This window comes from Molossus molossus, unplaced genomic scaffold (genome assembly GCF_014108415.1).
Source record: "Molossus molossus isolate mMolMol1 unplaced genomic scaffold, mMolMol1.p scaffold_m16_p_3, whole genome shotgun sequence".
In the NCBI taxonomy this organism is placed as follows: Eukaryota; Metazoa; Chordata; class Mammalia; order Chiroptera; family Molossidae; genus Molossus; species Molossus molossus.
This window is the reverse complement of record NW_023425366.1, coordinates 13,959,042-13,982,851: the sequence shown is the minus strand read 5'-3', so window position 1 is coordinate 13,982,851 and position 23,810 is coordinate 13,959,042. Positions and strand designations below refer to the sequence as shown.

The 23,810-nt window shown below is 46.6% G+C and overlaps 1 protein-coding gene across 2 annotated transcripts in view; it reads right to left on the bottom strand.

The window, feature by feature from the left end:
• Window positions 1–22,755, bottom strand: part of AGXT2 (alanine--glyoxylate aminotransferase 2) — a 32,610-nt gene extending 9,855 nt beyond the window's left edge. Inside the window, exons 1-11 of one of the 2 annotated variants that reach the window (XM_036280152.1) lie at window positions 22,668–22,755; window positions 17,896–17,984; window positions 16,750–16,934; window positions 15,553–15,676; window positions 14,626–14,720; window positions 12,735–12,828; window positions 11,983–12,076; window positions 7,875–7,975; window positions 6,898–6,990; window positions 3,527–3,659; window positions 1,557–1,648 (exon numbers count right to left, since the gene is read on the bottom strand). In XM_036280152.1, the coding sequence (XP_036136045.1) occupies window positions 1,557–1,648; window positions 3,527–3,659; window positions 6,898–6,990; window positions 7,875–7,975; window positions 11,983–12,076; window positions 12,735–12,828; window positions 14,626–14,720; window positions 15,553–15,676; window positions 16,750–16,934; window positions 17,896–17,984; window positions 22,668–22,755 (1,188 nt within the window). The remainder of the gene's footprint in view (window positions 1–1,556; window positions 1,649–3,526; window positions 3,660–6,897; window positions 6,991–7,874; window positions 7,976–11,982; window positions 12,077–12,734; window positions 12,829–14,625; window positions 14,721–15,552; window positions 15,677–16,749; window positions 16,935–17,895; window positions 17,985–22,667) is intronic. The other variant, XM_036280153.1, reaches the window with a different exon arrangement.
• Window positions 22,756–23,810: the final 1,055 nt, after the last annotated feature.

Below are 23,810 nucleotides of genomic sequence, written 5' to 3'. Positions count from 1 at the left end.
TCACCTCCTGATTCTTTTATTGTTGTTAATCTTCTCCCAAGGATATTTTCCCATTGATTTTTACATAGAATGGAAGGGAGGGAGAGAGAGAGAAACATCGATGTGAGAGACACATCGATTGGTTGCCTCCTGCATGACCCTGACTGGGGCTGGGATTGAACCTGCAACCCAGGTCTGTGGTCTTGACCAAGAATAAAACCTGGGACCCTTTGGTTTGTGGGCCGAGGCTCTAACCGCTGAGCCAAACCAGCCAGGGCCAGATTCTTGACTAGATACATGCAATATCCGGCGTTGGCATTTCACTGGTGACAACTGCGTGACTCCAGGCATACCTGTTTTTAGGACCCATCTGTTCACCTGAGTCCTCTCTACTTTCTAAATCGGTGGACATGACATGGCACTGTAAGGAAAAGTTGGCAATGTCTACAAAATGGAACAAATAACACACCTGACTCGTACTTGCTCATTTCAATTTAATCATATTTGAAGGTACTTTTTAATTAGCAAGGGCAGCTCTTCCTTACTTTTTTTTTTTTAATTGAAAAATACTTTTAAGTTTCTGAATAGGAGAACAATGTGTCTCATTCAAAAATCAAAAAATATAAAAGTGTATATAATAGAAAACTTTTTGCTGACCTGTCCCCTAGCCATCAAGTCTCCCCTCCCACAAACATCTGTTATTACTTTCTCGAACATTCTTTCAGAAATATTTATTGTATTTAAATGAATGCTCTCATGCATGTTAGCAAGGACATTAACAAAAAATCTTTTCCTAGAGATGCGACTCTAGGGCTAACTCAGTGGAGTGGGGCTAAAAATCGTTGAATTACCTGAGCACTCAGTTCCTCTGTAGCCTTTTCACTTGGGACGGTACAGAAAAAAAAGCAAGGAAATACATTAAAAAAAGAGTCAAAACCTGGGCATGTGCCCTGACCAGGAATCAAACTGGTGACCTCTTGGTGCATGGGTTGACGCTCAACCCCTGAGCCACACTGGCTGGGCTGGAACCTTCATTAATAAGACCTGTTTTTTTGGCTTTCGCTTTTGGGACTGAGAAGGGAAAAAAACCCTCACATTAAGGATTTAGTAACCCAATTTTTGGATTGTTTCAGGGTGAGTATATATTCAGTTCATTATACTTGACCTTCTACATCCATATTTTTTGTACCTTAAGTCACTTAATAAAAACACTGAGATATCACAAGGTACTTAAGTACCCTTCGGTGCCTGAAATTGAAGATAGCAGTTGGTAACTATTCATAAAATACCACTCAAATAACAAAGAGATTTCAGTGCTACCATCTAGATAGGAAAATGCTTACATCTCCCATGCATGGTACATATTTCTTATTCAATACTTTGAGCACCAAAACAAGATTGTTTAATAAAAGGGCAGGTATCAGGATAATAATTGGGAATCAAACTTTAATTCATAAACTAATAATGAACCCTCCTCTTCACAGTGTGATGTGATAGAGTTAGGAGGATTTGTGTGTGTGACTTTGACCTGGTCATGTTGTGACACCATTGATGGTCATGTGGCTGCTGGAACGTACCTCAAGCACGGCTGAGCCAATGGAACAGGCCATGGGGTTCCCTCCGAAGGTGTTGAAGTGCAACACGCATTTAGCCAGAGACTTGGCAATCTCTGGGGGGAGAAAGTAAAGGTGGGTAAAGGGGGATGCATTCCTATCTATGATCTCCCATCACAACCATTTGAATCATGTCGTCAATGACATCATATCCAATTCATTCTTCACTCACCAGATAGTAGATGTTACGGGTGGAATTGTGGCCCACCACCTGAATCCACAAGTTGAAGCCCTAACCCACAGCGTGGCTGCATTTGTAGGGAGGGCCTTTAGGGACATCACTGAAGTTAACTGAGGTTACAGGAGTAGGTCCTCACACAACAGGGCTGGTGTCCTCAGAAGAAGACAACAGAGCTCTCTCGCTGTCTGTCAGAAAGGACAGATGAGGACAGAGCAAGAAGGCGGCCACCTGCCAGCAACTAACTCTGCTGGACCTTGATCTTGGACTCCTGGTCTTTAGAACCGTGAGAAGACGAATGTCCCTTGTGACGGTACCCCTGGCTGACTAATCGGGCAGAGAAGGAAAGATAGCTTCTTTACTCAATGAGAAGTTGGATGACAAAGTCTTCAGGGTGCTATGTGAACTGAAAAGTACCTTAAAACTTGATTTATCGAATTTACTTGAAACCTTCATTAAAAACAATGTCTTTTTAATTTTTAGAGAATTAGGGATGGGGAGAGAGAGTTAGAAACATTGATATGAAAGAGAAACATTGATTGGCTGCCTCCTGCACGCCCCCTACTGGGGATTAAGCCTGCAACCGGGGCCTGTGCCCTGACCGGGAATCGAACTGGTGACCTCTTGGTGCCTGGGCTGATGCTCAACACCTGAGCCACACTGGCTGGGCTGGAACCTTCATTAATAAAACCTTTTTTTGGCTTTCACTTTTGGGACTGAGAAGGGAAAAAAATCCTCACATCAAAGATTTAGTAATCTAATTTTTGGATTGTTTCAGGGTGAGTATATATTCGGTTCATTATACTTGACCTTCTACATCCATACTTTTTTTTTTTTTTTTTTTTTTTTAATCCTCACCCGAGGACATTTTTCCATTTTTTGTTCAGGTAGAGTGGGAGGGAGAGAGAGGAACAGAGAGAGAGAAACATCGATGTGAAGGGACACATCGAGTGGTTGCCACCCGCACAACCGACCACGGCCGGGGACAAACTGCAACCGAGGTACATGCCCTTAGCGGGAACCGAACCCGGGTCTCTCAGGACCGCAGGCCGACGCTCTAACCGCTGAGCCAAACTGGCCAGGGCTACATCCATACTTTTTGTACCTAAGTCATTTAATAAATCACTGAGATATCACAGAGTACTTAAGTACCCTTCTGTGCCTCATAAGTGCAGGAAAAACAAGTGAAATAATTTTGGGAATTTCATAAAAATGATTTTCTGTAAAACCTCACTAAGATGAAGAATTCAGTTAATACTAATGTTCTGGCTAAGTGAGACTGTCCTGTATTTGGCAGTTTTGTGGGATGAGACATCAACAGACACCTGTGTCACTCTGGACCTTGAACCTCCAGCTTCTGGGTGTGGTGGAGCCAAGTAAGAGTTTCCTTCCAGAATAGCAATCCTTGGAAGTTTCAGGGTTGAGTCCAGGTTGGTTAACAAGGATCTCGTGTTGGTCTTGTTTGTGCGGCACACTTTCCTGTACCTTGTCAGTGTCATTGAACCCTGCACTTCATTGTGGAGGCAGGAGAATTAGTCCTCCTTGCTGCCAGAGCAGGAAGGGCTGGGTTTCTTTCATCTGGTCCGTGATCTGGCAGACAGACTGCTCCTTTTTATTTTATTTTTTTGCTTGGGAAATGCATCTGTAGTCCCCATCACTGTCTCCAACCCGTATACATTCCAGTGCATGTTGAGGGTTTCTACCACTGCCGATTCAGGGGGCCCAGCAGCAGCCACAGACTGCCCGCAGGTCCTACCTGCCGTTGTCACCACTGCGGCCATGGGAAAGCCATTCCCAATCCCTTTCGCCATGGTGACGATGTCTGGCAGGACGCCGTGCGTTTCGAAGCCCCAGAAGTGAGAGCCCAGCCTTCCGAATCCCGTCTGCACCTGATGGACGCAAATCCAAAATCACGGGAAACCTTAAGGAAATGCTGGTTTTTCTGACTCTGATCTCTTCACTTTCCTCCTCTTCCTCTCTCCCCCTCCTTCGTCCTCTCCTCTCCCCCTCCTTCGTCCTCTCCTCTCCCCCTCCTTCGTCCTCTCCTCTCCCCCTCCTTCGTCCTCTCCTCTCCCCCTACTTCTTCCTCTCCTCTCCCTCTACTTCTTCCTCTCCTCTCCCCCTACTTCTTCCTCTCTCCCTCTCTTTCCTGGGCTCTCCTCCTCCTCAGTGTCATGATTGCCGACTCTGGTCATCATCATCACTGTTGACGAAACAATCTGTGACTGAGCTTTTAGTCACCAAAAGCCATTTACTAGCTCTGTGTGATTCCAGACATGTCTCTTAAGTCACTCTGTACCCGTGTTGACTCCGTTAAGTAGAAACACGGGTAGCAATGCATCACGGGGCTGCTGTGAGGCCACACAAATGAGGCTCAGGGAAAGGGTCTCCAGGACCTAGCAATCCCTAATGAGGTCCCGTGTGCAAGGCAGCAGGGGAAGAGCAGCACCTGCCTCTGGCTGGCTGGGGTAGGACTGCAGTACATGGATGGGGGCTGGGCCACCTGACACCTGGCTCAAATAGGATGGTCATCCTTTTCCCTGTGATCTCCTTGACTTCCTGAGAATTCATCAGAAGGAGCACCCAGCCGAGCCACTTAACTCGGAATTGAAAGTTGACCTCAGTTGTCTTGTTCATGGTGTTCCCTTTTTCTGGAAGACCCTCTCCCTGCTTCTTCATCTCACCAATTCCTCCTGTCCTTCAAAGCACAGCTCCATCATCATCGATTGGTCTAGGCAGATTTCCCCAAGTCCCAGAAGGGCCCCCAATCAAGGCATCGGGGCATGCTGCCATCAGAACCTCCCAGCTGACAGTCATCACCAGGGTATCAGTCTGATGACAGGGGCTGTACCTCATTTCTCTCTTTATCAGAACACCTGGCAGAGTGCCTGACAGAAGCAGACAGTGTTTGTACAATGAACAAAGAGGCAGAGGTGCCTACCTGAATAAAGCCACACCAACACTGCCGTGAAATTTCTGCCAGAGCCTTTCTGCAGAAGTTTCCTTGATCTCTTTCTGGCTCTCAGTCTCTTGGTCTGTCTGTCTGTCTGTCTGTCTCAGTCTCTCTACATACACATACACACATTGCAGGCCAGGCCAGGGTGTGGGGCTGCTGAGTCTGACCGGCGCTTGAAAGAGCTCCCTTCCCAGGCTGCCATCCGCTCTCCTGCGCTCTCCAGGGTGCTGCAGCAAAGGCAGCGGCAGGGCTTAGAATTACGTGGTGGCAAACACGTAGGAGAAGAGTTTAGACGCAGGAGTCAGACAGACCTGGGCTCACGTCTGGAGGTCTCCCACTTCCTAGTTATGGGCCTCTGGGCAAGCTCGTGTATTTACCCAAATGGGGTTACGGAGGAAGACCTGTAAAAAATCCATTCATTTTGTCTTCCTGTCTTCATTTTTCACTCCATCTATCTAAGCATCACAAATAAATGGTGGAAAATCAGATTGCTTGGACAATGCATGACACTAGGTAGGACAGTAAACCATGCTTAGTCACCTAGGAAGTGTCAGTGTCACGAATCTTTCAGTAGGACGGAGATGACTCATTCTAAAGTTCACACACTCACGTGATTTGGGGTGACGAGCATGACGAGTGCGGGAGGCCGGCTGGGTCTGTGAGCCGGGGGGCCTATGTGAGGGGCTGTGTGCACACCCTGCCCGAAAGCAGTCCATTTCAAATCTCAGCTTAGTCCACGCCAGGCCAGCAGACTGGCTGCCCAGCTGGCCCTAGGGGGTGGCCAGTTCTCTACCTTTGGTTCCAAACTCCTCATTTTAAAGAAGAGAAGACCAAGGCCAGCTACTTCAGATGAGCTGTGTAAGCTCACTCAGTAGCAACACTGGCCAGGCACCCAGACTTTCCATGCCCTGCTCCCTCTTTTTCTGCCATCCTTCGCCTTGGGCACCGCTGTTCTCTCAGTGAGAGGCAGCTTGGACCAGCGGCTGCTGTGGTCTTGGAGCCCAGGCTTGATTTCTGGCTCCTTCCCTACGAACTGCATGACCTTGACAGGTGATGTAACCACCTAAGGAACAGTGGGGGGCGCCTTCTAGAACTGCAAAGCATCACCAGCAGTGCCTGGCATGCAGGACGTGCCCAGAGAGTTCCGGCTATGCTGCGCTTTCCTGGTTATGAGGACTGTCCTCAAGGTCACCTTGTGTTAGACATTTTCCAGTTATGTCTTGGAAGCGACAAAACCAATAGCTTAGAAAACTCCGGAGTCCACGTTTTCTTTGCCTTCTGCCTACCTTCCCTCTAGCAGCGTCAGTTGCGCTGATTCCAAAGGTGGAAGTTTGCTCTTGCGCGGAGGAGCTAATGGTAAACCCGCTGAACATATTTTTCTCCTTCCTTTCCATCACAGATGAACTTTCTTCACTAGGACTTTGATTAGTTGACGATCCCTAAACTTGTACCCGCAGGTTGGGGAAGGGAGGAGGGTAGGGGAGGAGGGGCTGGCTCTTGCTTCCTTCCACTGTGCAGTACCCTGGGGGCGGGGGCGTCACCCCGCCCCCCTGGAGAGACCTAGCTGCACATGTAGAAGGTGCAAAAAAAGAAAAAATCTTTTGAAGGGGAGCCCAACATCTGCTGTGGGTTGTTTAATTGAGGAAAATGGTTCAGGCACAGGCGCAGATCTGAAACCCACATGAAACAGACGAGTTCTCCAAGCCCTTGGTGGGGCTCCCATGGCTAGTAGGGTCGTGATGTAGGAGCCCTTCTCCGGCAGGGTGCAACCCTCCGGCTTGTGATAGCGAGGGCTACTATCCTCAGTAGGCAAAAGACTGCTTTTCTGATACACCCTCATATGCAGTGTGATTAAAAATAAATTGATTGTTTTTAAAAACACACAGGCTAGGGTTCACAGCGTCAATTTCTATTCCTTTCAAAGTTGTCCCCTTGGGGGACGGTAGCTATTCTAACAATGCCTTCCTAACTCAAGCTATTGTAGAATTCTTTCGGGGGCGGGAGGACTGTGTTTTGAATATCCGTACTAACTTAGAGGCTGAACTTTTTTTCTTCATTAAATATCATTTCCAAACAGGTTTTGCTATTAAGGTAAGGCGAATGTGCCAGGCTGGTTAATACTATGTTGGCAAAAACTACTTGGTGAAGACTTGGTTATGAGATCGACTCACTTCGTCCGCAATGCACACGCCTCCTCGCTCGCGCACCAGCTCGAAGGCTTCTTTCAGAAACCCCTTCGGGTACTGAACCACCCCATTCACCCCCTGCAAGAGAGCAGACCAAGAAGACCTGTAACAACAGCCCAGCCCTTTGAAAGTATTAATAAAGAAGCTCGGTTATCATCATTGGTAACACCAGCAATTGTTTTACACTCAGATTTCTTTTCCGTCTCCGCGTGGCTTCGTCTTTATATCCTTAGTTATACACCTCAGCTCAGGTATCCTCTGATGGTTCTCCTGGCTGGTTGCTCTATAGCTTACATATAATTTCGATGTGGTCGTGGGAGGAGGCCGGCACAGTGTGTACCTACTCTGCCTTTTTGACCGGAACTGCAATTCCAGCAGATTCTGAAATTGTCTCTAGAATTGTTTTGACTATGGGTGAAAGAGGGGCCATTATCCTTATGCCATACCCCTGGGGAAAGGAAGTCAATGTATGCTTTCTTGAGATGAGAATAAAAATGGATTAAGGGGATTTAATAAGATTATACCAGGTGGCCAAAAGTAGGTTTACAGTTGTGAGTATGTGAAACAGAGTTTATTCTTGTATTATTGTTTATTAATTATTGTATCATTTCCAATATGAACAACTGCAAACCTACTTTTGCCCCACCAGGTAGAAAGGCTAACCCTAACAGTGTGGGTATCAAGCGACTAAAATTGCTGGGGTTTCCTTTTCTTCAGAATATTAGGAATTTAATAGTTTCATTTATCTCTCTATTCAGTCCAGTAATTCAGAAGATGATATGTTTATAAGCCTGTAAAAAATCAGGGGCTCTCTCTTTTTTTCCCCAAGGAGACCAAGAAAATGAATTGATTTTGGAGAGGGACACAGCATTAGTTAAATCATTTTAAAATTCTCCAGAATGTATGAGTTAGAACTCTGGTAACTTAAAGGTCAGTTAAATGTCTCAGGTTAATATACTCACTTGAATTGGTTCTGCAAAAAATCCAGCAATTGATTTGGCCACAGAAGTGTTCAGAGTATCTTTGAACTGTTCGATGTATTGGTCTTTAGCTTGGCAGCAGTCTGCAAATAACAAACAGATAAACAAAAAGCCCCACAGTATTCAAACACGTGAAAATGGCATCAAGAAGACTGGGAGAAACAGAGGCGAAAGAAGAGAGGCTGAGTAGGTTGACTACGTCTCTCGGAATACAGTAAACCAGGATATGAGGACGCTGACTCCTGCAGGGGGAACATTCTCTCATGTGACTTGTACTTGGACTCAGGCAGCAAGACGAAGCTAAGCACAAAGGCATAAACAAACCACTTCAGTCCTTGCTGTCTGGGGAAGTATGCCCTGAAGGATCATTGAGTCTGGCGTAGATGGCTGTTCCACCTAAGGAGACCCACCCTCTCAACCGGGCAAATTTAATTCAGATGTAATTGGAGTGTGGGCTTAATCTATCTGAAAATAACTCTATGTATCTTTTATTGACACTTAAGTTGATGTACAATTTTAAAACTCCGAAATGTCTCAGTCTTCAGAGTTAATAAATATGTTTATAAAACAATAACAATTCAGTTAGAGAGGATGTGCTAGAGCTGGGTAAACGCCACCCACTGTCGCCAGGGAGAGGACACTTCCCTCTGGAAGACCAAAGGTCCAGACAGACGCATTCATCGTGACTGAACCTTCTGAGTTCACACTCGTAATTTGGTTCTAGACAGCACCGCAGGGTCTTTGAACCTAAACCCATATCCATGGATAGCAGGAGGGACCAGAAGGGAGATGTGGATGTGATGGAAGGACAATGAAAACAGCCAAGAAAGAAAAAACAATTAAGGAAAACAAAACTTGTCTTGTAAAGGTGAAGAAGAATGACATGATCAGCACCAGGTGGAGAACATTGCAGGGGGCACCACCCACCATCCGAACACTTGCCTAGAGGCATGGCTGCAGCCCTGTCTCCTGGGGGCCAGAGATGAGGAATGGAAACCGTCAGTCATAACCCTCAAGACTGAAGCAAAAATCTACTTTATACTCCAGCTCTTCATTAAAAAAATGGGAAAAACACTACCCAGCTCCGAACATATGTTTTAGGCTACAAGTGATGTTTGGGAAAGTTTGCTTGACAGAGGTACCTGATATCTTTGGTTAGTTAGAGTTGGGGGTTGGGATGTGAAGAAGGAGGTAATAAAAAGGATATTCAACCCAGAAAGCACATGTTTAGCATCAGTTACATTATTGCATGGGCAGGATACAGTAGACAAATAAATCTGTGCCTCTAGGGATTGAAATTTCCTTTTTTTTTTATCCTCACCCGAGAGATATTTTTCCATTTTTTGTACAGATAGAGTGGGAGGGAGAGAGAGGAAGGGAGAGAGAGACAGAAACATCGACGTGAAGGGACACATCGAGTGGCTGCCACCCGCACGACCAACCAGGGCCGGGGACAAACTGCAACCGAAGTACGTGCCCTTAGCGGGAACCGAACCCGGGTCTCTCCGGACCGCAGGCCGACGCTCTAACCGCTGAGCCAAACTGGCCAGGGCGAAATTTCCTATTTTTAAGAAAGAAAGAGAAAACAGTTTAGGATGACCCTGAAGCATTGATGACATATGTACAAAAGATATAATTTAGCAAGCCCATGGATAACTAGAGAAATCAAAGGGTAGAGTAAAATCAACCCCAATGGCTTACATTTGGACAAAATCAGACACAGAGAAGGTTTTGCTTGAATCTGTGCTAGACCTTTCATGATTCCCCCCACTGCCCACAAGTTCTGTGATGAGATGGGTCATCCACTGTCATCAGCATGTTACTTCATTTCACATTTATTTCACTGGCTCATTGCTGCAGCTCCAGGTCAGGCTGCCTCTGGAGGGAGACTCGTGCAGTGGTGTCACCATGACAACGTCAAGGGCTGGGAAGTGGATGCTCCGCTGGATACCATCCAAGCCACAGGGTGGAGAAGGAACAGTTCTTATTTTGCAAGTGGTGTAGAAAAAAGTTAAGTAAAGTGAAGAGCCAAGAAAGGAAAAAACAATCAAGGAAAACAAAACTTGTCTTGTAAAGGTGAAGAAGAATGACATGATCAGTACCAGGCTGAGAACATTGCAGGGGGTTGGTGGCAATAGGTATTGACAAGCGAATTTCATCACGGGTTGCATCTGACATTCAGGGCCTGGAATGAACACTTGGGAAGAAAAGTTCCTGAGGCAGGGCTGAAGGAAGATAATGAAATCTACCACATAACCATCTGTATCAGGCTCCCCAAAGGGACCACTGCTGATGCCACGTGGGGAGTGACGGCATAATTCTGAGGCAAAGAATCTTCTACCCAGATTGGCAGCTGAATGAACCCTAAGAGGAACCCAACCCCGGGAACCTTCTGTACTTTACATGTTGGAATGCTTGTGTAAACACATAGTAACAAACCCCTTTACAGCAAAGACCAACACATCGCAGGTCCTGAAGGCACTAGAGGAGGTCGGAGTCCCTTCTTGTATTCCAGTTCTGTTCTAAGATATGCTGTCAGCCTGGTCTCTTGAAAATATGAGTTAAGAAAACAGCTGGTTTCAGATATGCCAAAGACAACTGTTTAGAGAAGCAGAAATGAACATCTGTCACTATCTTTTAGCCTCCAGTTGTCACTAGAGAGATGATCGTGGGGTTCTGGTATTTTCCAGTTGGCCTAAGGCAGAGGAGAAGACCTCAAAGAGGGAAGAGGCAGAGGGGATACAGAGCAGAGAAGGAAGGAAATGGCTGTCTCTTGTGTGCTTCTGCCTAGTAGGCTCTGTGCTGATGGGTTTGCAGTCATATTGAGGTCTGTGAGGTGCACCCAAGTGAGCTTGGTTCTTGATGCCATACAGATAAGAGACAGAGGTATGGCTGTACTTGGCATTGCTATCATAGCCTTCCTCTACAAAAAGCTCTCTTGCCTTGATCTCACGAAGCCCTAGGATAAAAGGTCAGGGAGGCAGGTATCCTTATCTCCATCTTACAAGTGAGAAAATTGAAGCAGAAGATGGAGCTTTTTCTCATAGTTGACCCATGGCTGGGCTGAGAGTGGGATCCGGGTCTCCTGACTTCAGGTGTCTCTTCAATCCTGGCCAGCAGAACAGGAGTTACTGTACAGCCTGGTTTCATCCTGCTGAGACATCAGTGTGAACAAGGGTGGCCATAGGTTGGGAGCACTGGCTTTGGAGTCAGAAGACTTGGGGCCAAGGCCTAGCTCTTCTGCTTCATAGGTGTGGACTTGGGTTTCTTCATCTCTAGAGTTGAATGACAGCTGCAATTTTCTTTATGGTTTTAAGTTCTGCAACCATGACATCTTGTTCCAACGTTCATTCTTTCATCTTTCTATCTCCATCTGCCTTATCACCTCTGAATTTTAAGATGGCTGTGAATCTTCTTCCTTTCAAAGCTGACTTTAAAGACTTTCATTTACACTCATTCTCTCAACCCAGTGACGCTTACTATTCTATTTAAGCTCATGTGTTCTTTCCTTCAGCACTACTTAGGAGCTGCTATTGAAAATGTTATAAATGATCATGACAAATAAGAGGTGGGACTTGGTAATTAGCAAAGAACAGGTACTATTTCCATGCCTCCCCTCCCTTATATAAAGAATGCAAATAAAAATGCATTTGATAAACAGAAGTTTTCCTTCTGATAATGTCTTCAAAACATTTGCAAGAGATGTCAGCAGCCTTCAGGGAATGGCCTTATGTTTTGCCAGATGCTCTCATTTTGGCTGGCATTCTAGTTCCCAGGGGAGTTTCCACTGGAAATCGGAAACCTTCTTTTCTTTTGAGATCAACAGCAGAGCTATTGCTAATAGAACTAATAGAGCTCTTTAATTAACTACCAGCTGATAGTCTGTGTTCAGCTGAGCTCTGTAGCACGAGGTGCTCTTCCGAACAGCCAGGTGGTACAGTAGTAGCAGGCAGGAGAAATGATTCAACGAGGTGTTGCTTTCTAGTTTTGTTTCCTTTCCCACTTTTCCCCAGAAATGCATCACCCTTTCTCCAAGTTCCTTATCCCTCCTGACCTTCCACCAGGTACCCCCCTCCCGACCCCATGGGACCTGGTGCACAGCTGCATTTCCTAATTGTTTGTACTGGAGAATCTCGGCAGTGGCTTCCTCCCCACGGGCCACGGAAAACATCTGGGCACATTGTCTGCCAACGACAAAAGAAGAAGTTTGGTAAAACATTAACAGAAGACAGCCAGTTTGGGGAACCATGTGGTACCAATCAAGGAAAGAGGGTCCCTTAATTTAATATTGAGATTCTTCTCCCACTTAGGATGGAAACCTAATCTTCTGCTTTAAAGAGATAATTTTTTTTTTCTTAGAAATAGTTATGTGAGCACTCTACAAAGAAAAATGATTTCAAAGTTAGCCTGGAAACAGCTTGCTCAAAGGTTTGGTGGTTAAGAGCATCTTAAAGAATAAAAATAACTAGGTATCTGATGCTAAAACGGTGGGGACAAGGGTGACTTTATAGCCTATTGACATTTTATGCATTCAAGGCTTTGAGAACTAATTTCAGTACATTTATTGAAATGTACTTGATATTATTTAAAAGAAAAACAAATGAAAAAACACACACACACACACATACACAACCCTATTATTAATTATTACTCAGATTCTGAAGGCCTTTCTAAGAAACATTACCCCCAAATGGTCTTCAATACAATTAAGTCAAATTGAGTCCCTGGTTAATGATAGGTTTTATGTTAGTTTCTAAGACAAATACCTGGAAAATCCGATCAATTGTTCCATGTACCCAGTAGCCTTTAGAGAAATAAGACAAAAAAAATCTCAAAACTCACTGATTGGCAGCCCACCCCACCAGGGAGTGTCATCTTGAATGGCCCTACGTTTGACAAGTCATGTGTGTGAGGACTGCTTCCATGGTAGGCTCCTCTGCAGAGAAAAACCATGGGAGGGCAGAGTTAAGTTCATTGTTCTTTGACTTCCGGGGAACACAGGGTAGGACAACAGAGAAAACCCACAGAGGCCATGGAATGAAATGGAACACAGTTAACATGCAACTCCAGTCGTTTCTGAGAAATCTTCTAAGCCTATGTCAGGCAACTTGACTTATTTATCTTTCCTGCTGGTGTCATAGTTTTGAAATTGTGGGAGGAATTCTGGAGATCATCTAGCCAAGAACTTTGACCTTAGCATCTGCCCTACTCTGTTATGCTACAGTAGTGAGAGTCATCTTTTAGCAGCAAGACAGAAATGATATATCCAATGAGTATTTGTCTTCAAAATAGTTACCCCAGGAAGCCAAATATTTCTTCCTGCAATGTGGCTGTTGCTCAACACCTTTGGGGACCCCTCTTTAAGTGCCTGAAAAGCCATCTGATTTGACATAGAAGAAACACAGGTTTTGCTTTTTCTTGAACCTGAAACAGTCCTATTCTGTATAAATCATCAATGTTGGCTTCAATGAGTTTGGGCAATTTCCTAAATCAAAATCTCTCAAATTGCAGAGTTAGGACTATAAATTAAGACTATGCAATAGGTTGGTCATCTGTCTTGAAAGAGGAGACACAAACACATGTTGAACCCTAGTGGCACCATGACTGCTTGGAATAGATTAATACTTACCTGGACATATATCCTCTGGAATGTTTATTTAGGTAAAATATCAACCCTAATTCTTCACAATCATATGTTTTGATAGCAAAGTTTGCTCCTGCCTGCAGTCACTACGTGTGTGTTTTACATGGAGGTACAGTATTGGGTGTGCTTTGGTAATCAAATTGTGCAGAAGCCAAATCCTCTTTCAAAGCTAGGCAGAAATTATGGCAATACAGGTGAAGGAATGGAGCTATTTCTGCATTCTATCAACTTTTACTATAACTCACTCCTGTCTTTTACATAAACCTTATTATAAAAGTGTTTAAATGTGCTATATAAAATTATCTGAGCGAGGCAACTGTAAGAAAAATTCTTAGTTTTCTATTATTTTCATTTTTTAAAAAATATTTTTTAAATTGATTTTTAGAGATAAAGGAAGGGAGAGGGATCGAGCCTGCAGCCTGGGCATGTGTCCCAACCGGGAATTGAACCAGCAACCCTTCAGTGCGTGGTATGATGCCCAACCAATTGAGCCACACCAGCCGGGGCAGTTTTCTATTATTTTTAATGCTAATAATTTAGCCATCAAGGGTTTAATTAACTTATTAAATGATCAATTCTCAAAAGTCACCCAGAGGAGCAGAAATATGCAGGGTTAGATACCCCTCCTCTGAACTCAAAAAGAATAAAGGGTGAAAACTGGTGCCGCCGGCCCTGGGAACTGCATGGCTGGCTCCTTATCATTAGCGGAGATCATGTGGCCCAGTGTCCGGGGGTGGAGCCTGGAGCTTCTGTGAGTGAAGACCAGTAACTCCCCACTTGGCATACGTCATAGCCAAAGCACATCTTCAAAGTCAGAAAGCTGGGATGTGACCTTCAGTTCCGTAGGAGATCTATGACATTACCAGGCCCTCATGCTGTGTGTTACCCCAGGCAGGAACCCCTACCTTGGATCAGGTCAATTTGGATGGGGTCATCCAGTCATAACACTTACTTGACTGATCTTGCCCTAAAACCTAAAATTAGATACATACCCCCAGGAAAGCCCCTCCATGCTCTATTTTAAAGCTAGACATTTAGTATCAGGGCAAGTCAGTGTCATTAGAGTTGGATAGTCCAAGGTGTGGTTACCTGAAAGAAATGATGTGTGTGTTCTTTGAATGTGCTCTGGCCATCAGCATGGCTAGGTCGTTGGCTTCTGAACCACTGTTTGTCAAGAAAATGACCTGCAGGGAAAAGGAAGACACATGGCCTCATACTGCATTTACATTTTGTTATTCAATTAATTCAAAATTGTTGAAGACAGTGTCCCAGCCTCTGATTATTAAGGAGAGTATCCTTCAGACCAGCAGTTCCGTCATTTAATTACTGTATTAATTCTACAGCTTTTTATTGAGCAGCTGCTAAGTGCTAGAGATTAAAAAACGGCTCAGGGATTGTCCCAGTTGTGAAACATTCCGGACTTCCATTGGTTTTATTTGCTGCTTTGCAAAGTGTTAGGTGGGGAAACTTGCTGAGGGGTGCACAGTGGCCAGTGGCCAAGTGGGTTCGAGCACCAGGTCTCTTGGTTCCTGAACCTAAACCACCACACTTGATTTGAAGGTTTGGGACGAGGAGGCTCCCTGATCCGCAGCCCCAAGGACGATCCAGCCTGTAAGTGCAGTGTGTGTGAATGGTGCAAAAACTAGCAAACAGACACAACATGTGGCTCATCTTAGCCAAAAGAAAGGGGAGAACGGAGGGTCCGGGTCCTCCAGGCTCAGGACTGGGAGGCACGAAATGAAGAGGAGAAAACCTCTTGGGAACAGAAAGGAGAGAGTCGGGGGGCGGGCTCCCACTGAGTGATGAGGATAGAAGCAGAAGCTTGGCGCCGAGGAGGTGAACTTCGGCTGGGTTCGCCAGCGAGTCCTTTCTTCTTGATTACTTCCAGACAGAACGATCGGCTCGCTATTTCAGCTGTTCCAAGCACACACCAAATTCCCTGTCCATATTCCTGCTTCCTCAGGCAGCTGCCCTGGGATCCTGAGACTCCCAGCCCTGGAGCGGGGAGCATTATACCTTTAGGGGTTCAGGAAGGAGCGCGGAAAGCTTCTCTGCGTATTCATGGATCTGGGGGTGGAAGAAGACGGCACTCGTGTGCCACAGGCGGCCGAGCTGCTTTCCTGCCGCTGCGTTTACCTTCCTGGGTGAACAAGAGAACAGTTATCCATGCTGCAGGGGTGTGTCCCCCCAGCACACACCTGGTCACTGAACTCAAAGAGCCTCCAGGGGCTGAGTCCATCCACACACAAGGAAGCGCTGCAGACACCAGAGGTGTCTGGCAGCAGGTGTGTTGCTTCAAAGGGTAACAAAGGAGACTAAATAATGATCCCATAGGGATGTTAGAAAAGAAACCCCTAGTTTAGGAGGAAGTCTGGACTTAGAATCTCTTCTAACTAGGTTATCTTATTAACTATTCTTTAAATAGTTTGGAAGGTAGAGACAACTAGATGTCAGCCTGAGTAGCTTCCCATTTTTCTTTTCTAAAGAGCTGTAGATCCATCAGGCACACGTCAGATCAGTATTTTCTCCTTCAGAGGAGATTCCCCTCTCTGGGTCTCAGTAGTGATGACCGTCGGACATTTTGTAACTACGCAACCACGTTCTGTGAGAGAAGGTTCGTGTGGAGGGATAGCAGGAGCTACGTACAGGTGGATAGACCTGACTTGGAATGCCTGGAAAACCAGACTCAGAAGTTGGACCTGGATCTGAAGGACAGCAGTGACTGAAGTTTGTTGCGCACCAATCTGTTTGTCATTAACAACTGACACACCGAAAAAGTCAGTTCAGTGGTTGGACAATTTTGCAAAATGCCAGATGAAAATATTTCTTGACTGCAGGACTTTTCAGTGCCTGCACCAGTCTCCTGTGCACCATTCTCCCCAGGAGGGAGATATAGTTTAAAGTGTTTCCCAAGCTTATTTCTTCATAGGACCTTTCACCAACAAACCTCTCCTGTGGTCCATGTTCCACAGAACTCCCTGTAGACAATTACGGAGTGTCAATAAACCCGCAAACAAAAAGATGCTTGACCAAAGCGTTGTCTAGAATGGATAGCATGGAGGGGGGAGGGCTGGTACTGGTGGCCAGCGAGGAGGGCGTGCCTAAGGAGAGAGCATGTTTAATCAGGGTCCCGAACCACGACCGTGGCCGTGGTTCGCCTGTTCTCCATCTATTCTTCTGGAGTGAAAACCCCAGAATTCTAAGGATACTCACGGGTGGCAGTGACCAACACTGATAGTGACAATCCCAGAAAAGAAGTCCAGGTATCTGTTTCCCTCGTGATCAAATAGCCACTCCATGTGACCCTGGTGGAGCAGCAGAGGCTGTGGGAAGTACGCTGTCTGCATGGGGGAGAGGTGTTGCTGGTAGATCTCCAGGACACGGCGGTAGGGAAGGGACTGTGGACAGACAGCATCTCAGGGTGAAAAGTCTTCCTTCTCCTTGTCTCCACTTTCCTTACAGCAACACGTCACCGTAGCAGTACTGCCTCTACCGACCCGGGGAGCGGCTGCCGCCCCGTGCTCCAGTGGGAGAACCTGCCCCGTGTCTTCCCTGCAGGACGCCAAGGCCCTTCCCCTCAAGTAGGGGACGTTATCAGTGTGGCCCTGCGACCCCTTCCTGTGTCAAACATGAAGAAGGGACAGAAAGGTCCGCCTCTCCATGGAAAACCTTGGCTGTGAGTTCATTTTAGCTGTGAAAATAAACGTTGAAAGCAAATGTCTGAAGTCATAAGTTGGGTTTTGAAACACATTTTTCATTTTGCTGTATTTCTTTTTTTTTTTTTTTTTAGAATAAAAAGAAATCATGTGTTGGTGTTCATGTCTGTAATTATCAAACCTGTCTCCTCCTGATCTCTCCTTCTGGGTCCCTCCTGACTATCTATTCTACAATTTCTGGATCTTGAACAGTATGTAGAATGAAACGTTTGGGGTGGGGGCGAGAGAAGTATTCATTAGCCTGAGAGCAAAATGATAAGTTTATATTTTTTGGTGGAGAACTCGGGAAGGTCAGATCATGCATTGCCGTAAGAGACGGTCAAAACCAGAACAACATTTCAGAGTGCACGTGTGCCCACCCGCTTTGTGACATATGTACTTCTGGGCGTGTGTCTGCTTTTGCCCCTGTGATCTATCGTCACGAAGAGCCTCCTGCATTCTCTGTCTCTCTCTGTCCCCATCTCTGCCTCGCTCTCCCACCCACACGCACACCAGCGCATACTGTGGCACTGAATGGAGCCGAGGCTCAAAGGACGGACTACCTGCCACGGGGCTGCTCGGCGGTGGGCAGGGCCATTGCGGGTCCTTCCTGAGGAAACAGTGGACCACCTCTTTTGGGCTTTCCTAAGGCTCTAACTCTTACCTGGTATTTTTCAGGTGTGAAGTCACATGGAGGCATTCTGGGCTTCGTATGAAGACCGAGCTTGGTTACAGATGTCCAGAAAGGACCTACTAAGAGCGAAGTGAGTGAGGACCCTTGGATGACCATCACACAGCCCGTTTGTAGAAATCACCTACGGTTACCCAGATCAATGATCACTCTTTCATTCACCCAACCAACAAGAATACGATGGATATATTATTTTTCAGTGAAAAACATCATCCAAATTAGCCTTTAGTTTGGATTTAAAAACAGAGGTATCTCAATAATAAATTTTCTGGAGAAAAAAAGAGTTCCTCTCACACATAGCCAGGAAAGGTATGGAAGAGGTTGGGGGAAGCCACGGTTTCTCCCATCAGGGTCGTTCACAGCTTGGATAGCTCCTCCCCCACCCATGTCAACTACATTTCTCTTTCAGTTGACCGAGCTTCCGCCGCTCTGTGTGCCGCTGGAATACATCCTCTTGGTCAGCAGAGGGGCTTTCTAAGCATCGGGTTGCCCAGTGCCCGGATCCCAATACCTATCCCAGTGTCAATAAACAAGGAGTGAATGGCTCTTGACTCTCCTAATAAGGAATAAAGACAGAAAGAGGCTGGGCAACGTATCATATTAATAAATGCTATGTGCAAATAGATCAGAAAGACAAAACCTTTCTCCAAAACCCCAGACCATGACAACCAAGATAAACTGAGCCCGAGGTATCATATTTGGAGCCAGAAGGGACCTTAGTGTTATTTTTTTAGTTAAAATGCTCATTTTATAGACGACCAAATCAGCCTGAAGTGGTGGGTTAATTGTTTAAGGTTACCAAGCTCGTTAGCTGCAGCGCGAGGATGGAACTCCACGCACTTTCCCGCTCACTCATTGGCCACCTTCACCCTGCTTTCCCGGCACAGGTTTTTGTTTTTTTTTTTAATCCTCACCTGAGGACATTTTTCTATTTTTTGTTCAGGTAGAGTGGGAGGGGGAGAGAGGAAGAGAGAGAGAAACATCGATGTGAAAGGGACACATCGAGTGGCTGCCACCCGCACAACCGACCAGGGCCGGGGACAAACTGCAACCGAGGTACGTGCCCTTAGTGGGAACCGAACCCGGGTCTCTCGGGACCGCAGGCCGACGCTCTAACCGCTGAGCCAAACCAGCCAGGGCCCAGCATAGGTTTTGATGGAATAATGGAGCCAGAGAGGATCAGAGCTGGGAGAGATGTCTAGAGACTGTACGAGTACTCTTGGAAAAGAATGCTGCTGATTTTGAAGATTCAAGGTCAGTATCGAGATCGTTTCACAGGTGGAGAACGCTGAAGCAATGAGGTCTCGTGTTCAGCACAAAGGTTTGAATCCACGGATAAGATGTTGGTACTTTGTGTGGCCACGTAGTCATAGGCCTGAGGTGTTTTTAAAGGAAGATGAAATGTAACAGCGCTGAGTATATTTTCTTTCAGAGTCCTCACTTTTCTGCTCTAAAGAATGACAAATGTCATTAATTTGCTCTTACTTTAAAATCAAGTGGCTTTTGGCTATTCATGGGTAAAAATAACCCCCCAAAATCAATAGCTTAAGTTTTCTGAGAGTTTCACCTTTTGAAAAGCCTTTCATTGTGTCCCTCTACATTAGTTACGCTTCTGAGACAAAAGATAAATTCTGAGTGTTTCTAAAAATTCAAATATCCTTCACTCTTTTGGTCTTATTTTTCTACGTGCAAAATCGGGGTTGCCCATTGGGAAGGCAGTTTTGAGGCCCCAAAGGGTTGAGGGCTGGAGATGTCACCTCGCGGAGGCTTGTTGAGACTAAGGTGAGGTCTGGAGACATGAGGGGCAGTGGTTGGTTGGGGAGGATGGTTTTCTCCTCTGCTCCCTGCTGAGCAGCTGCCAGCTCCCAGACCCGAGAGGAGAAAGTTTTTCCTTCATCAACTGTTCCACAGTCTGCAGGAAGTTACAGGACACTTGTCTCGGCTGTGCAGTATCATTTAACTCTCCCCCATCATGACGTGTAGCGCCCAGTCTCTCTGTGGGAACCACCTCTGCCGAACTGTGCACGCTGAGTGACAGGTTAATACTGTATCAGATGCCTGCCTCCCACCAGGGGCGCCGAGGCGTGGGCGCGGGACCTCCGATGGGTGAATGAGACGTCCTCGCTGTAGGACCTGACGTTTTGAGCAGATGACCTGGATGGAGGGAAGAGCTGGAGGCCCTCAGCAGAGCCACGCCATGCACAGCGGCTCTTCCTGCCAGGAGCTGTCCCTGGCGTCTCTTCACACCCAGTCCTGCCCCCTGCCTCACCTCCCATCGACTCTTCCCCCTCCTTCAATGAATGCCCTTTGCTGTGAACCAGGGTCAGGTGCCTTTGTTCACAAGCAGGAGCTCTGGCTGGTCCCTAGCCTGGCAGGTGGTCCTTCCGCTGGCCCTTCTGGGGGCGGCCTTCTCTGGGGTCGCCCCTCTGGCCCTTGGCTGCAGCAAAGTCCTCCTGGAGCAGTGTGGGTGGGAGACCTCCTGTTTGGGCCAATTTTAATGTTTTTCATAGAAAAGCCTTTGCAATCTTGGGAAGTTACTCATGCAAATGGGCATGATTCACCACCATCCACCCCCCTCCTGTCGGGGAGAAGGCAGATTATAAGAAAACAGTACATCTGAGTACATACCCCACCTTCCTGGAAATGTTATACATTTAATAATTATTAGCTTATTAGTAAGAAAGAAGGCACCACTGGGTTATTTTCTCCACTCTGTTATACTGGAAACAAATTGCTTCTGTAACTCTGTGTCCATATATCACCCACCCTGATTGTACGTATTGAGATTGAAGGTAGTGAGCATCCAAGGCCTAACACTTTGTGCACACAGAGATCACACAGTCTTTATGCAGCTGGTATCCAGGATTGGTACGTATTTGTTTTTGCATATCTGACAACACCACACCACCTGGTGATCCCCCATCTAACACAGCCCCTGACCCCCTCACCCATTTTATTTTCCTTTCCATTCGCCCTGATTTGGTTTTATTTATGGCAGGTGTCTCTACTGGACTTTTTTTTTTTTTTAAACCTATTTACTTATTTGTCTGCTTATGCTCAGTCTCTCCCACGGGGATACCCTGGGCAGTGGTTTTTTCATGTTCATCATGGCTCTGTCCAGTACGGAGGTGCTCAGATACTTTTTACTGGATGTATGTTTTGCATGCAGCAGGTTCTTAAGAACATGTGTTCAATGCGTGTGTGTCTGGATGAACTAACACAAGCAGGCATGTATCTAGGTAGAGTAGCTGAGGAAGTCGGGGATCGAACCAGAAACCTTGGCGTATCAGGACAGTGCTCTACCCATCTGAACTACCTGGCCAGGGTCAGACTTCAACAGAATTTAAAAGGCTAGGTAAGAGTACGACATTCATGTCTACGTGGTGTGGGCTTGCGAGGTCACTTCTCTGCGGTGGCGCTGCGTTAAGGAGTCCTGGCGAGCTGATCGAGGGTCTGGTGGAATCACTCCGACTCTGGAGTCAGACCTGGCCTTGAATCCCAAGTTGTCACTTCTATGTTTCTGCCTCTGACCGGATTTATTAATCATTCTGTCTCCTAGTCTGTGAACTGGGGTCACGGTACTCACTCACACGTCTGGTTCAAGATGAAAGGAGAACATCATTGAAAGCATCGGCCGTATTAAGTTTCAAAGAATTGCAATTTTCAGGGGAATAAAGAGCAAATAGAGGAGGAAGAAAGGCTAGAGAAAAAGGAAAGAGGAAGAGAAAGATGAAGAGAAAATGGAAATAAAACTGGTCGCAACGGGGAATGGAAAGGGTTCCCTATGCCTGACTGGCCCAGGGCCCCAGGACGGCGGGTCAACGTGCTGATGCCACAGACGCCCGTTTGCGTGAGGGGACGGTGGGGGGCGTGGCGGGTTCCAGTGGAACAAGAATGTGGAAATCACAACCACATGGATGAACACACGGAGCCGAAGCGGCTGGCTACCCCAGGTCCCCTCACGCTTTCTGTTCCTGCTGAGAAGAGAAGAGGGTCCGAGTGGAAGGAACAGCCCAGGGTCGAGTCCTAGTTTCTTGGGTGTCTCTGGTTAATTAATGACTGCTTTTCTCTGAGTCTCCATTTCTGGGTCAGTAATTGCAGGATGGCTCCACCTCCTGGGGTGCAGTGGAGATTTGTGGGGATGCCGTATGTCTTTTAAAGAGGTCGACTTTGAGCATGTATATATTGTAGTTAACACTTTACTTTGAGTTGTTTTCTTTTTATTTCTTTTTTACATTACAGCTAAGGTATCATGCTTTTATTTTGAAAGTGTATACAGCCCTGGCCAGTTTGGCTCAGCGGTTAGAGCATCGGCCTGTGGTCCGGAGAGACCCGGGTTTGGTTCCCGCTAAGGGCATGTACCTCGGTTGCAGTTTGTCCCCGGCCCTGGTCAGTCGTGCGGGTGGCAGCCACTCGATGTGTCCCTTTCACATCTATGTTTCCCTCTCTCTCTCTCCCTCCCACTCTGTCTGTACAAAAAATGGAAAAATGTCCTCGAATGAGGATAAAAAAAAAAGAAAGTATATACAGTCAGGTTTTGTTATCCATGAATTTCATTCTAGGACAAAAGGGACATTGGAAAAGACTGGACAAGAGAAGGGGCGTTGGATTTGGCAGGGTGAGAACCACTGCGTTGATGACCTGTCTCTAAGGTCCCATTCAGGTCTAGCATTTCAGAATGCCAGGCAACAGGCTCCAAGCCCTGCCCTTCCCCCAACTGACCCTCTGCTGACCCCCCCACTCACCGCTCAGGGAAGGGCATGTCGTGGGTGCCCTGCGAGAGGGAGTCTCCAGGCGCAGAGTTCTTGGCAAGTGTCTCCAGGCTAGAGTCATCTCTCCTCCTCAGGAGCAAGTTCCCGTGAAGACAGGTCTGAGGAAGAGCCCCAGGTGCTCCCACCGGCTGGACTTTGACACCTGGACGGAAGGGGAGGAGCCACGGAGGAGCTCTGGGGCTGCTACTGCACCACCTCTGCAAGCCCGAGGTTAGGGCTGCAACAGTGCCCGAGGGAGAGGGAACACGGGTGGGGGAAGCAAGGAGGGAGAGAGGGCAGAGACAGGGCAGGCAGCGAGGGAAGGTCTTCTGGCCCAGCTGTGTGTTTCCTCAGGGCCGCCCCACGGAAGCTTCTCTCTGGGGAGGGTGGCAATGGGTGTGGGGTTAGGGTCAGATTGGGAAGGAGGGGTGTGAATAAGAAAGAGAGAAGGAGAATGTGCATGAAGTGAGTGGATGGAGAAGTTGGTACTGGTGTTGGGGAGCCATAGGGGAGAAGAGGGATTAGTGGGGGGAGGGACACTCCAAGGGGAAGGAGAGGGCGATGAGCTAGGGAAGGTGCCCAGCACGTGGGCAGCATCTCGTAGGTGTGTGAATGAGGCGAGAGGTTGGAAGCTGAGAAGTTAGGGTGCTTTTTTAAAAATTACATTTTAATTTCTTAAACTCTCATATGTCACTCTGGCCTCCCCCTCCCCAATCTCCATACGCTGCCGTTTAGTGTGTTTAATATGTATCTTGTTGTTGGTATGTATTCTTGTAAAATGTGTATTATTTGTGGTTAATGCATTTTTTTTCTTCAAATTACTTCATTTTAATAATATTGGTAAGTGCTGGTGAAAAACACATTCGATGAGCTTATATATTTTTCTCTCTCTAGGACCCAACAATGTCCCCAGTGCAGGAAAGTTGAAAGTTGGATTTTGGCTGTTGAAGAAAAAATATAAAACCAGGTCTGCCTTTTAATAGTTACCGGGACTTAGATGTAATTCCCCCAAGGGACAAATGTCCGTGAGTTTTTCTGGAGAAGCTCACACACAGACAGTGACATTGGCAGTTAGATGTGAAAGGGCGGCTCTGAGCACATTTCACGATGATTCCGCTCCCCCTCCCCCGCCAGAGA